Source organism: Tupaia chinensis, unplaced genomic scaffold (genome assembly GCF_000334495.1).
Source record: "Tupaia chinensis unplaced genomic scaffold, TupChi_1.0 Scaffold000688_1, whole genome shotgun sequence".
NCBI lineage: Eukaryota > Metazoa > Chordata > Mammalia > Scandentia > Tupaiidae > Tupaia > Tupaia belangeri.
In genome coordinates, this window is record NW_006160211.1 from 789,564 (window position 1) to 806,724 (window position 17,161).

Here is a 17,161-nt window from a genome sequence, read left to right on the forward strand (position 1 = left end):
GTGTATATCTCTGTGTGTGTGTGTGTGTGTGTGTGTGTGTGTATAAATATATATAATTATTTCAGATCTAGCTGTTGGATAAAGTTCTTGAATTAGTTTGGGTCTACTACTGACAGACATTTCGGTCATTTCTACTATTTTTTTTTAGGAGAAAATTTCACTGTGGGGTGCGTGCATTTGCCAGAGAGAGATAGAAAGTGAGAAATCATTCCTCAGGATGGCCATTTCACAGTCCCTTCTCCTCCATTCTCCTCTCAGGATTTTGGGTGCATGTACACATGCACCCACTGTGAGTTTTAAGCCCCCGGGTTCGGGACTTGAACTGTGGTCAGCCATGTGGGAGTCTAGCAATGTAAACATTACATTATCTGGTGGTCCTCATTTCTACTTTTAGACCCTTTGGAATAATACAGTTAATAGATTTCTATATCTTTTGGAGTTTTTGAGTGTATATCCTTTCATTCTCTTAATAGTCTAGTCTGATAAACCAAAAATTTTCATTTTAATGTAGTCTTACTTACCAATATTTTTCTCATAGTTAGTGCTTTTTTGTGTCCTAGTAACTTAATTCCCCAACACTATGAAGAGATTTAAGTTATTTTTTAAACACCTTATTATTTTATTTTTCACTTTCTGATTCACACACATGGAATTAATTTTTGAGTATGGCATAAGGGAAGGGTCACTTTTTATTTTGCATTTGAAGAACCAGTTGATATAGCAACATTGATGTAAAAGATTATACTTTTTTAAATAATTATTTTATTTAACTTCATTTATTTTATTTATTCATTTATTTTAATTTGACCAGAGAGGGACAGAGTGAGAGAGAGGGATTGGGGAATGAGAAAGCAAGCCACCAGGTCTGGGACTCGAACCAAGGTTGACCATTTGGGAGTCTAGTGCCCTTAGCCACCACACCATCTGCCAGCCCCAAAAGACTACACTTTACCCATTACTTTCCTCTGCTGCTTTTGCCATAGATTAAATGTCCATATATCGATGGATCTGTTTCTGGAGTTTCTTCTCTATTCTGTTGAACAATGTGTTAGACCTTGTACCAGTACCGTATTGTCTTAGTTTCTTTACTGTTACTATAAGCCTGAGAGCCTGTAAATTTATTCTTTTTGTTTCTTATTTGTTCTCCCACATATGTATCTCAGCTTTTTAAGGTTTTATGCATTTTCATAGAAATTTTGAATTCACTTGTTAATTTGTTTAAAAAAAAACCCTGCTAGAATTTTTGAGAGAGAAAATTCTTTTTTCTTTTTTTTTGGAGAGATTTTTCACTATAGGGCACGTGCGCTCGCCAGACAGACAGAGACATAGAGACAGAAAGCAAGAAATCACCCCCCCCAGGGGGGATGGTCACGCCGCAATCCCTTCTTCTCCATTCTCCTCTCGGGATCTTGGGCATGCACGCACACGTGCACGGCGTGAGTGTTATGCTACCGGGTCGGGGACGTGAACCACGGTCGACTACATGGGAGTCCAGTGACATAGCCATTACTCTAACTGCTAGTTCCCTGAGAGAGATGATTTTTTTTTTAAAAAGAATTACTTTATTTAACTTTATTTTAATTTGACAGAGAAGGACAGAGCAAAAGAGAAAGAGAGAGAGAGGGAAAATGAGAAAGCAAGTCTCCAGGTCCTGGACTCAAACCACGGTTGGCCATGTGGGAGTCCAGTGCCTCTAACCCCCACGCTACTTGCCAGCCCCAAGAGAAAGATTTTTGCTGTGGGGTGTGTGCACTCACCAGAGAGACAGAGAGACAGAAAGCGAGAAATCGTCTCCCCAGGGGATGACCACAATGTAAGCCCTTTTCCTCTATTTTCCTCTTGGAATTTTGGGCCTGCACACACATGCATCCAGCATGAGTTTCAAGCCACCAGGTCCGAAACTTGAATGGCAGTCAGCCATGTGGGAGTCCACTGACAGTCCACTACATCATCTGCTGGCCCTAGAATTTTAAATTTACTTTCATTGAGTCTAGAGTTCAAGTTGGGGAGAACTGACATATTTATAGTATTGAGATTTCAAATCCATGATAATGATATAGCCCTATTTTTATTTAGACTTTTTAACATTTCTCAGTACTGTTTTTAGTTGTCTAGATAGATGTCTTGTACACTTTTCATTGGCTTTATTACCTAGAATCTGATAAGTTTCAGTGCTGTTTTAAATAGCTATCTTTTTATTTTTTTCATTTGTTGCTAGAATATAGAAACAGGAGTGATTTTTGTATATATTGATCTTGTCTTCAGCACCCTTGCTAACCTCTTTTATTCTAACTTAGCAATTAATTTTGTAGATAATCAGAAAATCTGTGGACTCTCCAGTTTTCTTTCTTTCTTTCTTTCTTTCTTTCTTTCTTTCTTTCTCTCTCTCTCTCTCTCTCTCTCTCTCTCTCTCTCTCTCTCTTTCTTTCTTTCTTTCTTTCTTTCTTTCTTTCTTTTTGTTTTTTGCCATAGGGCACATGTGCCCACCAAAGAAACCAGAGAGAGAAGGAAAATGAGAAATCACTCTGAGTGTGTGTGTGTGTGTGTGTGTGTGGGGGGTTGGGAATGGCCATGCTGCAGTCCCTTCTCTTCCATTCTGCTCTTGTGATCCTGAGCATGCACATACATGCATCTGGCAAGATTTTCAAGCCACTGGGTCTGGGACTTAAACCATGGTCGTCCATGTGGAATCCAGCACTTTTAACTACTACCACACCACCTGCTGGCCCCATTATTTCTTTTTTTCTGATCCTTACACTTTTTTTTCTTTTTGCCTTATTCAAATGTGTAGACCTTCATTAGTTCTAATGCTTATAGTCATACTTTAATATATAATCCTTAGCTTCTTTTTCTTTAAATAATATCTATTGTTTCCCTGCTCTGAGCATCAATAAAAGTAGATTGTAGCCTACCATTACCTCTCCCTTTCATCCAACAGCAGTTTTTGTTCATTATATTTTTTAACCTTCAATTTCTTTGTTTTGGGAGAAAGAGAACTTCAGTTATGCAAATTTTAGCTCTTTGCTTCATATGTATCATTCTCTTGCTAATTCTTTTCTGATTCTTTTTTTGGCTCATGTAGGTCTCTTCCCTCTGCTCTTTGTGTTGATTTTTTAAAACCATAATTTTGTTATTTATATGGTTTGCTTAGGTTATTAGGATGAGAGAAGGCATCTCTTCCAACTTTCTATGGGCAGGTCAGAAGCAGAATTCTCTAAATGTGTCCCTTTGTGTGTTTTTTTTTTTTTTTCAGGTTAATATATTTTGGTGGTTATGGGTGTAGGAGACACAGTGAACTCCAAGACTGTTTTGATGTTCATGATGCGTCTTGGGTAAGAGTTATGACTGTTTACATCTTCTTCTAATTCAGTGTCACCTTAAAGTCATAGAAATAATGAGCCCGGTCTTTCTCGTTTTAGGAGTACTGATTTGCCTTAATTGACATGATGAAAAAATAAGGCATTTTCTCTTTTTTTTATTTGCATTCGGTTGGAGAAGAATCTCTCATCTAGTACTATTAGTCTTCACGGCTGCTTGCAGAGTAATTTCTTTTCTTATGCCACCAATCATTAATATCTGCTTCTGCTAGACAAGTGGAGATTTTAGCATAGCTTAGAAAACTCTTGTTCATATTTAAGCACAATGACTGTTGTTGACACCTACCTCTTTTTAGCTACGTTCAGCAGAATTATACTGGCTCCTATGGAAGAGTGAGTTGGTAGTGATAGTACTTTTCCTACTTATTCTTACTAGTTAGAGAGTAAATCTTTTTTTTTTTTCTTTTCTTTGTTTAAATTCCAGAGAGCACATGCACTCACCATAGAGAGAGGGGGAGAAAGCACACTCCAGTGGGCATGGTCTTGCCGCACTCCCTGTTCTCCAGTTCTCCATCCCACTGGGACCATAGGCATACATGCACATGGGCCTGGCATTTGCTTTCTTTTTAAAAGAATTATTTTTAAATTTAATTTTATTTATTCATTTATTTCATTTTTTTAGGAATTATTTTATTTATTTATTTGACCAGAGAGGGACAGAGAGAGAGAAAGAGAGAGAGGGAAAGTGAGAAAGCAAGCCATCATATCCAAGGTTCGAACCACAGTCGGCCATGTGGGACTCCCGCAACTTAATCACTACGCCACCTGCCAGCCCCCATTCATTTATTTTAATTTGACCAGAGAGAGACACAGAGAGGGAAAGCGAGAAAGTTAGCTACCAGGTCTAGGACTCAAACCATGGTTGGCCATGTGAGAGTGTCCAGTGCCCTAACCACCATGTAATCTGCCGGACCCCAGCCTGGTACTTTACTCAAGCCTCCAAGGTAGGGAATGAAAACGTGGTTAGCCTGGTGGTTTTCCTTTAGCCACAAGGCTATAGGGCCAGCCCAAGAATACATCTTTACTGGGACCAGCAGATGGCAAAATGGTTATGTCACTGGACTCCCATGTAGTCAACCTGGTTCAAGTCCCCAACCCAGTGGCTTAAAACTCATGCCAGGTGCATGTGTGTGTGTGCCCAAAATCCTAAGAGGAGAATGGAGGAGAAGGGATTACAGCATAGCCATCCTCCCTGGAGAGTGATTTTTCACTTTCTGACTTTTTGTCTCTCTGTCTCTGTAGGGTACACATGCCCTATAGGAAAAATCTCTCTAGAAAAAAAAAAAGAATAAATCATTATAAAGTAATCATAAGTTATGAAATGAAATCTTTTCTCTCTCTCTCTCTCTCTCTTTTTTTTTTTAAGGTTTTTGCCATATTGTGCATGTACCCAGAGAGAAACAGAGAAAGGGAAAGTGGAAAGTCACCCCCCCAGGATGGCTGGCCATGTCACAATCCCTTCTCCTCCATTCTCCTTCAGAGATTTGGAGCTTACATTCACCCAGTGTGATTTTCAGGCTGCCAGGTCCAAGACTAAAACTGTGGTCGGTCATGTGAGAATCCAGTCTTTTAACCAGCGCGCCACCTGCCAGCCTCCAAAAATGGAATTTTTTAAAAGATTGGGGCTGGCAAGTGTCATGATAGTTAAGGACACTGGACTCCCACATGACTGACAGTGGTTTGAGTCCTGGACCTGGCAGCTTGCTTTCTCTCTTTCTCTCTCTCTCTGTCTCTCTCTGGTCAAATGAAAATAAATAAAGTTAAAATATATTTTTTTTAGTTTTTAAAATTTTTATAATTGACATTTTATTTTTTCCCAGAGGACAGACAGTTCTTCAGTCCTTACAGACTCAGCTCCTTACTTTGGTGGAGGGTGAGGGGCAGCACCCGCAGGTCTAAATCGGGGTGGGGGAGATCTATCTGTTCCTGACCACCTTGCTATGAATAGCGCAGTTCACACAGTGATGTAGCTTCACACACAGCTTGGGGAGCACAAAGGGATCAAAGACACTTGCTTCGGAGATGTCCCTGATGGCTGCGGCCTCTACTATGTTTCCAATGATGAACTTCTTAATGGCCTTGTCCTTGGGCGTGCATCAGGCGCGGTTTGTGCAGGGAGCAGGCTGCACATGGCAGCAGCCCTTTTTGGCATGACCATTCTGTCTTCTTTTCTTTGTCTTAGAAGCGAGGCCATGAGAGAGGGAATGAAATCATTCTTGAAAGTTTTTTTAAAAAAAGATAATTAAAGACCATTGGTCCGGCGCCCGCTGCCGCTGGGCCACCGCACTCGCCCGTGGAAGCTCAGGGCTCTGGTCCGGCTCCACGCGGAGTTGCAGCTGTGGCCGGATGCCAAGTGGAATACATCTTTTATCAAACGGAAATACATCGAACAACCAGGATCAAGATCACTGAGCTAAATCCCCACCAAATGTGTGTTCTTTGTGGAGGGTACTTCATTGATGCCACAACCATAATAGAATGTGCATTACCTGGAGAACAGCAAGTATTGTCCTATCTATGATGTCCAAGTTCACAAAACGAGACCATTAGTGAATATAAGGTCAGATAAAACTCTTCAAGATATTGTATACATATTAGTCCCAGGGCTTCTCAAAAATGAAATGAAGAGAAGGGATTTTTATGCAGCTCATCTGTCTGCTGATGCTGCCAATGGCTCTAATGGAGACATAGGAGAAGTTGCAGATGAAGAGAGGAGTATTATGGGACCAGCAGTTGGGGTAATGACTATGTTGCTGAACTCCTATGTAGTCAACCGCTGTTCGAGTCCCAGATCTGCTGGTTTAAACTCACTCTGGGCGCATGTGCGTGCGTGCCCAAGATCCCAAGAGGAGAATGGAGAAGGGATTGCAGTGTGGCCATTCTCCCTGGGGGATGATTTCTGGTTTTCTGTCTCTCTGTCTCTCTCTGTCTTTCTGGAGAATGCACGCGCTCTATAGCAAAATCCTCCCCCCCCCCCCAAATAAAGAGAAGAGAATTATAACTGATGAGATAATGTTTATCCATTGAGTTCTTTGACTAGAACAGACTGGATCGGAAAATAAACAAAGACAAAGAGAAATCTAAGGAGGAGATGAATGATAAAAGGTATTTATGATGCTTAGCAGCAATGCCTGTGATGCACTTAAGAAAGTTTCTCAGAAGCAGAATGGTTTACCTAATACTTTCCAGATTGATGTCATGTACAAAGAGGAACCTTTAAAGGATTATAATATGTTAATGGATATTGCCTACATATATACCTGGAGAAGAAATGGTCCTCTTCCTTTGAAATACAGAGTTTGACCTACTTGTAAAAGAATGAAGATCAGTCACAAATGCTGGAGAACTGGAAAGCGACTTTGAGAGCGACAAGGCCAACAGCAGGAAGTATTCCCTCCGCTTCTTCCTGTTTGCCTAGTCCCTGTACTCCGGTGCAGTCTCCTCATCCACAGTTCCCTCACATTTCCAGTACTGGGAATGGAACCAGCAACAGCCCCAGCGGTAACCACCAATCCTCCTTTGCCAATAGACCTCAAAAGTCGTGAGACCTGCAGTTAGCGTAACGGCTATGTCACTGGACTCCCATGTAGTCGACCACGGTTTGAGTCCCGGACCCGGTGGCTTAAACTCATGCTGGGCACGTGTGCATGCATTCCCATGAAGAGAATGGAGGAGAAGGGATTGCGGCATGGCCATCCCCCCTGGGGGTAGTTTCTCACTTTCTGTCTCTCTGTCTCTCTCTGTCTGTCTGGTGAGCGCACGTGCCCTATAGCAAAAACCTCTCCAAAAAAAAACACATCAGTAAATGGGTCATCAGCATCTTGTTGATACCTAAGACTGTTAAGGAAAGAGATTTTAAATCCCTGATTTATACAGATATCTTCATGCCATTGCAGCTTTATAGATGCTAAACCATGTGACTATCGTCCAATTTATTTTCTTTTGTAGTAACATTAAATTTGGCTATAAAAGATGGACTAGATGTGCAGTTTATATGGACGTTAATTGAAAAGAAAGATTATTCCTGTAAAGAAATTTTGGTTTCTAGGAAGGCAGGCAAGATTTTTTTTTTCCCTGTATGTTAGGAAAGGTATAAATTGTTCCTGTAACCATTATTTGGATTTGGAAATATTCTGCAGTAGGTATAAGCATTGGGCCATAGTTTGTTACTCTCAACTAATGCCTACATTACATTCTCCTTGATTTTTCTTGTTATTACGCTGTTTTGTGAATCTGTAGAAAACAAGTGCTTTTTACCTTGAAATTCAACAAAAGGAAAGAACATGCATAGAATAACGCATTCTATGTAGCCATGTCACTGTGAATAAGGATTTCTTGCATATTTAGCCATTTGGATTCCTGATTTTTGATTTTTACTTCTCTGTTGCTACGCAAAACCCATCAAAGGAAAGTCAACTTCAGTTTTACAATCTGTACGCCTAAAAGCCGGTACTACCGTTTATTTTACTGTCTTGTTTAACTGATTTCCTTTTGTAAGAATCAGATGGCATTATGCTTGTTGTACAATGCCATATTGGTATTTGACATAACAGGAAACAGTACTGTATAATACATTTATAAATACTATAAAGAAAATATTGTGTTTCATGCATTCAAAAATGGTTGTTGAAATTCCCCCACCTGGTTTGACCTCTATAGATCCCTGAATCCTACCTGGAGCCTTGCTTACCAGCACAGCGTCATTTTTTTTTTTTTGGAGAGGTTTTCGCTATAGGGCACGTGCGCTCGCCAGACAGAGAGAGAGAGACAGAGAGACAGAAAGCGAGAAATCACCCCCCAGGGGGGATGGCCACGCCGCAATCCCTTCTTCATTCTCCTCTCGGGATCTTGGGCACACACGCACATGTACCTGGCGTGAGTTTAAGCCACGGAGTCTGGGTCTCGAACTGCGGTCGACTACGTGGGAGTCCAGCGACATAGCCATTAAGCTAACTGCTGATCCCTTTTTTTTTTTTTTTGGAGAGGTTTTCGCTATAGGGCACGTGCGCTCACCAGAAAGACAGAGTCCATCATATTTTAATGTTGATACCTAATTTTAAATTCTGTTCCCTTCTAAGCAATTGGCAAATCATTATAATACTGATTTTTCTCCAGTAACATATGTTTACTTTTTAAATTGTTGCAGTGAAGAGAAACTTCTAATTAAGGAATATAAAAATAGTGTCTTAATTTTTCATTGGTTATAGTGGAATTAATGTGTTTTTAAAATATCTATTGATCACTGTAATTCTAAAACATTTTTAGATAAACCAGCAATTTGCTGGAAGAAGGCATTTTATTTAAAATTATTTTAATATGTGGTATGATGATACTTTCAAATTTAAAAGTTGCTTTAACAGTTCATTGAATATGCCTTCTCCGTAATGTCTGGAAATTAGGAGCAATTTATCATGAGCTTCTACAGGTATTTTTAAATAGAGCAAGCATGTTGAATCTACAGTACAGCCCAACAATTTTCAGTTTGTGTTTTGCTTTGGTCGAACTTGGCGTGTGTTCATTACTCATCAGTTACTTGTGAGGATGTTTATATGACTATTGTTTCATGTTTGTGTGGGAAAATTGTAGCTAACTGCAAAAGAAGCACAATTCTATTGCTTTGTCTTGCTTATAGTCATTAAATCATTATTTTCACATAAAAAAAGACCATTGGTCCTACTACCAAAGTACATAGTCTTTTCACTTTACCTTCTACTAGCATATATTATTACTGTAGATTCACTTTTTTAGAGAGAGAGATTTTTTTTCTTTTTCTACTATAAGCAGTGTGTGCTTGCCAGAGACAGAGAATGAGTGATAGAAAGCAAAAAGTCACCCCCTGGTGGGATGGCCATGCCACAGCCCCTTCTCCTCCATTCTCCTCTTGGGATTTTGGGGACACATGCACACAGTCCCAGCATGAGTTTTAAGCCACCAGATCTGGGACTCAAACTGTAATTGACTATGTGGGAATCCAGCAATGTAACTGTTATGCCATTTGCTGGTCCCAATTATTGTAGTTTTTTAAAATAGAATTATTTCGTTTAACTTTATTTATTCATTTATATTTATTTTATCAGAGAGAGACGGAGCGAGAGCGAGAGTGAGAGAGAGAGAGAGAAAGAGAGAAAACAAGCTGCCAGGCCCCAGACTTGAACACAGTCAACCATGTGGAAGTGCAGCATCCTTATCTGCCACACCACCTGCCAGCCCCTTACTGTAGGTTATTAATGTGAATGTATATATACATTTCATGTATATCACTTTATATAGATATTTTTAGTCTCCACCTTTCTATGTGATTTTTGAGTTCTTAAAAGCCTAAAGATAAAGTATTACTGATAATTTTTAGGAATATAATTTCGCTATTTCTAATATATTTATATCTTCTTTTTCCAGATTACTTTTTACTCATCATTGAAATGACTAGTTTTCCTCCCCTAGTGCAGTTAGTTAAACTAATGAACATGTTCTGAAGTTTCTGGAGTACAAGTAGTTTTTTCATTTACATTCTAAACTAAGTAAACCTTTCGGTTGGTTTGACTTGCTCGACAACAGGTGATGTATTTCTGACATAGAATGCAAACTGGCACCCAGATAAGCCAGAGTACTGATGGAGGGTTTCAGCAGCCTGCGGGATGCCAAGCACAGTACTCTGTAACTGCTAAGTCTCTGCTTTGATGACAAAGAATTTTATCTCTCAGAAGACAAAGAAGAGGGTGGGCATGAGTTTGACTTGTAAGAACAAGTAATTTGGTGAAGTAGAAGGCACTGGCACTTCTTGGAGAAAGGAACCTTGGCCTTCTAAAGTTCTTTTTTTCTTTTTTCTTTTTTTTTCAAGAGAGAGATTTTTTTACTTTGCGGCACGTGTGCTTGTCAGAGAGACAGAGAAAAGGCAAGAAATCACCCCTAGGGGATTGGCCATGCTGCAGTCCCTTCTCCTTCATTCTCCTCTCAGGATCTTGGGCATGCATGCACACATGCCTGGTGTGAGTTTTAAGCTGTTGGGTCCAGGACTCGAACCGCAGTCAACTATGTGGGAGTCCAGTGATGTAACCAAGACAGTTCAACTATGTGGGAGTCCAGTGATATAAACAAGACATTATGCCATCTGTTGGTGCCTCTAAAGCTTTTTTTAATAGCAAAGATTAGGAATTCTGAGCCTGTGCCTTAGGAAAACAGATTTTAAAATACAAATATTATTCTACCTTCCGTCATTTTAAAAGAGACAGTCCTTTGAGAGAATTGAAAGATAGTCGCTCTCTTTTATGCCTCTGACTTACGGCCAATGGCACTGAGAGGAGAAGTTGCCAGGTGCCGCTGCTCCTGGTCTGCAGACCGCACCTGCTGAGGCCCCAGCGTGTGCATTAGCTTTATGACCCCGGGGACACAATTACATTTTTGTAAAGGTGTTTATTAGTTTACTGTTAAACATATAACAAAACTGTTAGCAGTAATGTAAAAATTATAAAAGCTCCTATATTTTTAAACATTTCTGTTTTAGGAAGAGCAGATGTTCTGGGGATGGCATAATGATGTCCACGTATTTGACACAAAGACACAAACTTGGTTTCAACCAGAAATTAAAGTAAGTGCCGTAAAAAGTTCTATTATCATACTCATTGCTGCTTTTGTGTGTGTGTGTGTGTGGAGAGATTTTCACTATAGGGCGTGTGCGCTCGCCAGACAGACAGAGAGAGATAGAGAGACAGAAAGTGAGAAATCACCCCCCAGGGGGGATGGTCACGCCGCAATCTCTTCTCCTCCATTCTCCTCTCGGGATCTTGGGCACGCACACGCGCCCGGCGTGAGTTTTAAGCCACCAGGTCCAGGATGCGAACCACGGTCGACTACGTGGGAGTCCAGTGACAGCCATTACGCTAACTGCTGGTTCCCTCATTGCTGCTTTTTAAAATCTATCTTCTTACTATTTGGACTTTAGTAGTTCAGTTTATAATCACATGTAAAGTGGTTCTCTTGAGTTCTGTCACCAATACCATTTGTTAAGAAATCATTTTTTCCTTCCAGATCAACTGAGGTTTTTCTAAGAAAAAAATCTCGTCAAGAGATGGCATCTTCATTCTTTATCACAGCACCTGCTGTCTACACTATCCCAGTGCCTTCCACCCACACTGTCTCAGTTCCTTCTGTCTTGCTTTGTCTGCTTCTCCTTGTTTTTCTTTGTGTACTTGCTTCATTCCATCTCCTGCAGACCAGCTAGCTCATTTAGGCAGTGTGGGCCCAGCTACACAAGCTACATTTTTAAAATTCAACTTTATTTATCATTATCATTATCATTATTATTATTTTAATTTGACCAGAGAGAGGGAAAGTGAGAAAGCAAACCACCAGGACTTGAACCATGGTCAGCCATATGGGAGTCCAGCATCCCCAGCCACCATGCTACCTGCCAGCCACAATTTTTTTAAAAAGAGATTTTTACTGTAGAAGACTTGTGTGCTCACTGGAAAGACAGAAAGAGACAGAGAGACAGAAAGTGAGATATCACCCCCCTTGGGGGATGGGCACGCCACAATCACTTCTCCTCCATTCTCCTCTTGGAATTTTGAGTACACATGCACATGTGCCCAGTGTGAGTTTTAAGTCGCCAGGTCTGGAACTTGAACTGCACTCCACCACATGAGAGTCCAGTGACGTAACCACTGCGCCATCTGCTGGTCCACACACAAGCTACTTTTTATTGTACTCCCTCAACGTCTATGTATTAGTTCTACAAAAGGACTGACTGTACTGGGCGTGTGCCCACTTTTTTCTTCTTCCTTTTTATGATGGGAAGTGCAGGCGTGCACGTGAGACAGAGAAAGAAAGCACCCTTGACAGGGTCTTATCATGCCACGACCCCCTTTTCCTAGCCCTCTGGCTCCTCAGGAACCTGGGCACCCTTGCATGTACCAGCATGGTGTTCAGGCTGACCAGGGATCCAAACCAGCGACTGGTGCTACCACTGTGTCACAGTGACTAAACCGATTCCCGCTCTTAACTGCCATCCTTGGTGACAAGAGGATGATCGGTCCATCTTGAGTGACATGTCCATCCTCTAGGGGAAGCAGAGTATTGTGACTGATGAGTTCACTAGAAGTGAACAGAGGAGACAGCTGGGCAGGCAGTATTGACACTTTCCACTCATACGGATATGACTGATGTCCCTTACAGTCTGTCCTTTGTTGGTGAAAACAATAGCAAGTTCTAAGCAAAGCAGTAAGTGATCCAAGTTTGACCCTTATCTGTACCTTCATTTTCTTTTCTTTTTTTTTTAAAGGGAGAGATTTTTGCTGTAGGGTGTGTGTGTTCACCAGAGAGACAGACATAAAGCGAGAAATCACCCCTCAGGGGAGATGGTCACGCCACAACCCCTTTTCCTTCATTCTCCTCTCAGGATTTTGGGCAGGCATGCACACACACCTGGCATAAACTGCCAGGTCTGGGTCTTGAACCACAGTCAACTACGAGAATCCAGTGCCTTACCACTATGCTATCTGCTGGCCCCTGCAGCTTCATTTTCTAAGCAGTGAATTTCAGGTTTTCAGTGCTCTTCTGTATCCTTCACCATGTTTCTAATTTTAGAACTGATCAACTGTCAATCATAAATACTTCCTATTGAATTTTCTTTCAATAAGCATTTGAATTTTAAGATTTGTGACTTTTGGGGCCAGTAGGTGGCATAGTGGTAAAAGTGCTGGACTACCACGTGGTGATCATGGTTTGAGCCCCAGACTCAGTGGCTTGAAAATCACATCAGACGCATGTATGTGCCCAAAATCCCAAAGGAGAATGGAGAAGGGATTGCAATATAGCCATCTTCCCAGGGGTAATTTCTCACTTTTCATCTCTGTGTCTCTCTCTGATGAGCACAGAAACCCTATGGCAAAAACCTAAAAAATTTTTTAAAAGATCTGTGTCTTTTATTAATAAAATGAATTTTGCCTGTTAAGGTAATTTTGTGTCAGCAAGCAGGTGGTCAGCAAGCAGGTGGAGAGAAATACTGAGACTGAGTCTACGGAAACTAATCTTAAATCTCTTTTGGGCCTCTTGGCTCCCTACTTCCATAGAGAGCATGCAGGGATCTAGAGCTGCTGATGTCATATTTTTAGAATATGCACCAGCAGTTGAAGGCGCTGAAGTAGTTTACCATCAGTTCTTTGGACTTCAGGTCTTTCCCTGACTCCTTACCTTACCCAGGATTTCTCCCCACCTTCTGCTCCAGTCTTACATGCACAAGAGGATTTTTAGTTGGTATTTAGTGATATTTTCACTGTTATTTCCCTGATGATGTCCTCAAATAAATTCTTTTCTTTTTTTTTTTTTTTTAGGGAGATTTTTGCTATGGGCACATGCAAAAAAGAGGAGAGACAGAGAAAGACAGAGAGATAGAAAGCAAGCCACATGTGTGGGTGTCCCAGGATGTGAAACCAAGCCCCTGTCTATCTGGAGGGCACTATCACTGCACCACCACCTGGCCTTTTAGTTTGGTTTTTAAAATCCTTACCTTTCAACTTTAAATTTACATAAAATCTTATTTTGCTAAATACTGTCAGACATTTAAGAAGAACACTTAAAAACAAAGACCAGTGGTCAGCCAGGTGGTGTGATGGTTAAGGCATTGGGATCCCACATGGCCAACTGCATGGTTCAAATCCCTGACTCGGTGAGTTCAAAAACATGCCACGGGGGGACCAGCAGTTAGCGTAATGGCTAAGTCGCTGGACTCCCACGTGGTCGACCACGATTTGAGTCCCGGACCCAGTGGCTTAAACTCACACCAGGCGCGTGTGCGTGCGTACCCAAGATCCCCAGAGGAGAATGGAAGAGAAGGGATTGCGGCTTGGCCATCCCCCCTGGGGGGGTGATTTCTCGCTTTCTATCTCTCTGTCTCTCTCTGTCTGGTGAGCGCACGCGCCCTATAGCAAAAACCTCTTCAAAAAAAAAAAGAAAAACATGCCACGCAGGTGTGCGTGTGTGCCAAAAATCCTGAGAGGAGAGCATAGAAGAAGGGATTGCAGTGTGGCCATCCCACTGGGAAATGACTTCTCACTTTCTCTCTCTCTGTCTGAGCACATGCACCCTATAAGAAAAAGAGAAAGAAACATTGGGTTGTCAGAAAGATTATGATGTATTTTTGCACAGAAAAACATAGAAAAAAATACATCCTGACTTTTTAAAAAGAATTATTTTACTTAATTTTATTTTATTTATTTATATTTGATCAAAAAGGGAGGGAGGGAGACAGAGAGAGAGAAAGAAAGCCACCAGATCTGGGACTCGAACTATGATCGGCCATGTGGGAGTCCAGCACCCTTAACCACCATGCCACATGCCAGCCCCATCATGACATTTCTAACAACCTAATAAATAAATAAAAATCATAAAAATCAGGGAAAATAAATTTTTAAATGAATACCACTCTATTTAACTTTAATCATAGAAATGGCAGACATTTTTAGTTACTACACTAATATATCACTTACTTGCTTTTTTTTTTTTTTTTTTTTTAGGTTTTTGCCATAAGGAGCATGTACTTGCCATAGAGAGACAGGGAGAAATGGAGAGAAGGAAAGGGAGAAATCACCCCCCGCCCCCCAGGTGGGATACTCATGCTGCAATCCCTTCTCCATTCTGTCAGGATTTTGGACACACATGCATACACACCTGGCATGATTTTCAAGCCACTGGTCCAGGACTTGAACCATGGTCAGCCATATGGCAATCCAGCACCTTAACTACCACACCACCTACTGGCCCTGTCATAATTATTATTATTATTATTATTAGTTGCTGGAAGGCACAAGCACGGACCAGAAAGACACACACACACACACACACACCTTACCCCCAGTGGAGTGTGGTCACAATGCAGTCATTTTTTCTCCACTCCTCCTTGTCAGGATTTTGAACACACGTACATAGGCACCCAGTGTAGTTTTTAAGCTGCTATGGCTGGGATTTGACTGTAGTCAGCTATGTAAGAGATCTGGTGCTCTTAATCGCTGAGTTACAGGGCTAGCCCTAAATTTTATTCTTGGAAAACAGTGTTTGTCTATAATTACTGCTATTTAGAATGATCTTTTGCATTAGAGTTTGTAATTGCATTATATAGGTAATGGTAACTAAGTGATCAAATATTTCTTACACTGAGCATAGAAATGTGACGTTACCACAAACATTTCAAGTCTTTTCACTCTGTGCTGATCTCTGCTTGCAGGGTGGAGTCCCACCGCAGCCCCGAGCTGCACATACGTGTGCTGTTCTTGGAAATAAGGGCTATGTCTTTGGAGGACGTGTTTTGGTTAGTATTTTTAAGGAAAATGGCATTTTTATGTGTGATGCTTCCTATAAAAACGTATCTTCTGGGTTTTGTGGAACAATCAAGCATTCAGATGCTGTAGAGATTATCATTCAATTTTTAACTTTTATTTAACTTCCACTTCTCCAACAGACTATAATGAACAATCTCTATAATAAATTGTATTTTAGTGTGGAGAACTTCTCACTTCCATACAGTATCAGAAAGTTTACTTCTTGTTATCTAAATCCTGTTATTTTAAAATTCACTTCTTCCTTTCTCCCTTGACACATTAATTTTTTGGATATTTTGTTAATTTATTAATGTTTAGCATTGTTTCACAATATTTAAGCTTCTGATACTAAGTAAAAATAATCTTATTTTTTAATCTGAACTATGTTAAAATTAAATTTTCAGCCCATAAAGTTTGTAAAATATTGACCAATTTAACACACTTTTATTTTAGCAAACTAGGATGAATGATTTGCACTGTCTAACTTTAGATACCTGGACTTGGTCTGGAAGGTAAGTTTGGAATCTAAATACATTTTAATCTATAGGCATTTATGTGTGTATATGTGTGTAGGGGGAGTGCTATAATCCAAATTTGTGTTCCTAAAACTGAACTGCTATTTTTTCCCTTTCTGAAGAGAATATATTCTGTTCTTTTAAAAAAATAATTGTTTTATTTTATTTTATTTATTATTATTATTATTTTCCAGTTTGATCAGAGAGAGACAGAGAAAGAGAGAGGGAAAGTGAAAAAGCAAGCACCAGGTCCAGGACTTGAACTATGGTTGGCCATGTGAGAGACCAGCGCCTTTAACCACCATGCCGCCTGTCAGCCCCTCCATTCTTATACATCTAATATAGAATACTGTGTTCTGTGGTCTGGTGGAATAGACATTAAATGGAAACAGTTTAAATTCATCTAAAAATTTAACAAACATTTATTCAGGTAGTACTAGTAAGTCAACTTTTTTTCAGAGTGGTGGGAGCAGGTTTTTTTGTTTTGTTTTTCTGTAAAATCTGAGATGATCAAAAACCTTTACTTTCGGCAAACACTACACCTAATTTTTGTTTTCCTTTTGCCACAGGATTTCTATTAATGGAGAAAGCCCAAAACATCGATCATGGCATACTTTAACACCAATAGCTGATGATAAGCTTTTCTTATTTGGTGGACTAAGTACAGATAATGTTCCATTAAGTAAGTCAGTTAAAGTTCAGCCTATGGTAACTTAGGTCTGAATCTTTTTTTCTCATTTGTATTCCATACTAACAGTGAAGTCAGTCTTCCTTTTCTCCTGTTTTCTTGGCTTGCCTTTATCCCCAACTGTATGTGTATACTAAGAATAGAGGGAAAGACCCTTTGCCTTTGTAACCTTGGCTGTCCATGTCTCTGTTTCCTAGATTCAGAGAAGAGGGAGGGTGGTTGAACCTAAGTGCATGAAGCCTCTTTCCACTGTTGTACTCTGTGATTCTG

At 40.4% G+C, this 17,161-nt stretch overlaps 1 protein-coding gene and 1 pseudogene across 1 annotated transcript in view; both read left to right on the forward strand.

The window, feature by feature from the left end:
* Nucleotides 1-17,161, forward strand: part of KLHDC1 (kelch domain containing 1) — a gene marked incomplete at its 5' end in the record, with an annotated part of 42,664 nt that overhangs the window by 2,868 nt on the left and 22,635 nt on the right. The window contains 5 exon segments of the mRNA XM_014592433.2: nt 3,254-3,332; nt 10,879-10,962; nt 15,595-15,678; nt 16,142-16,200; nt 16,773-16,885. Of these exon segments, the coding sequence (XP_014447919.1) occupies nt 3,254-3,332; nt 10,879-10,962; nt 15,595-15,678; nt 16,142-16,200; nt 16,773-16,885 (419 nt within the window).
* LOC102472487 (polycomb complex protein BMI-1-like) lies at nt 3,643-6,983 on the forward strand (annotated as a pseudogene).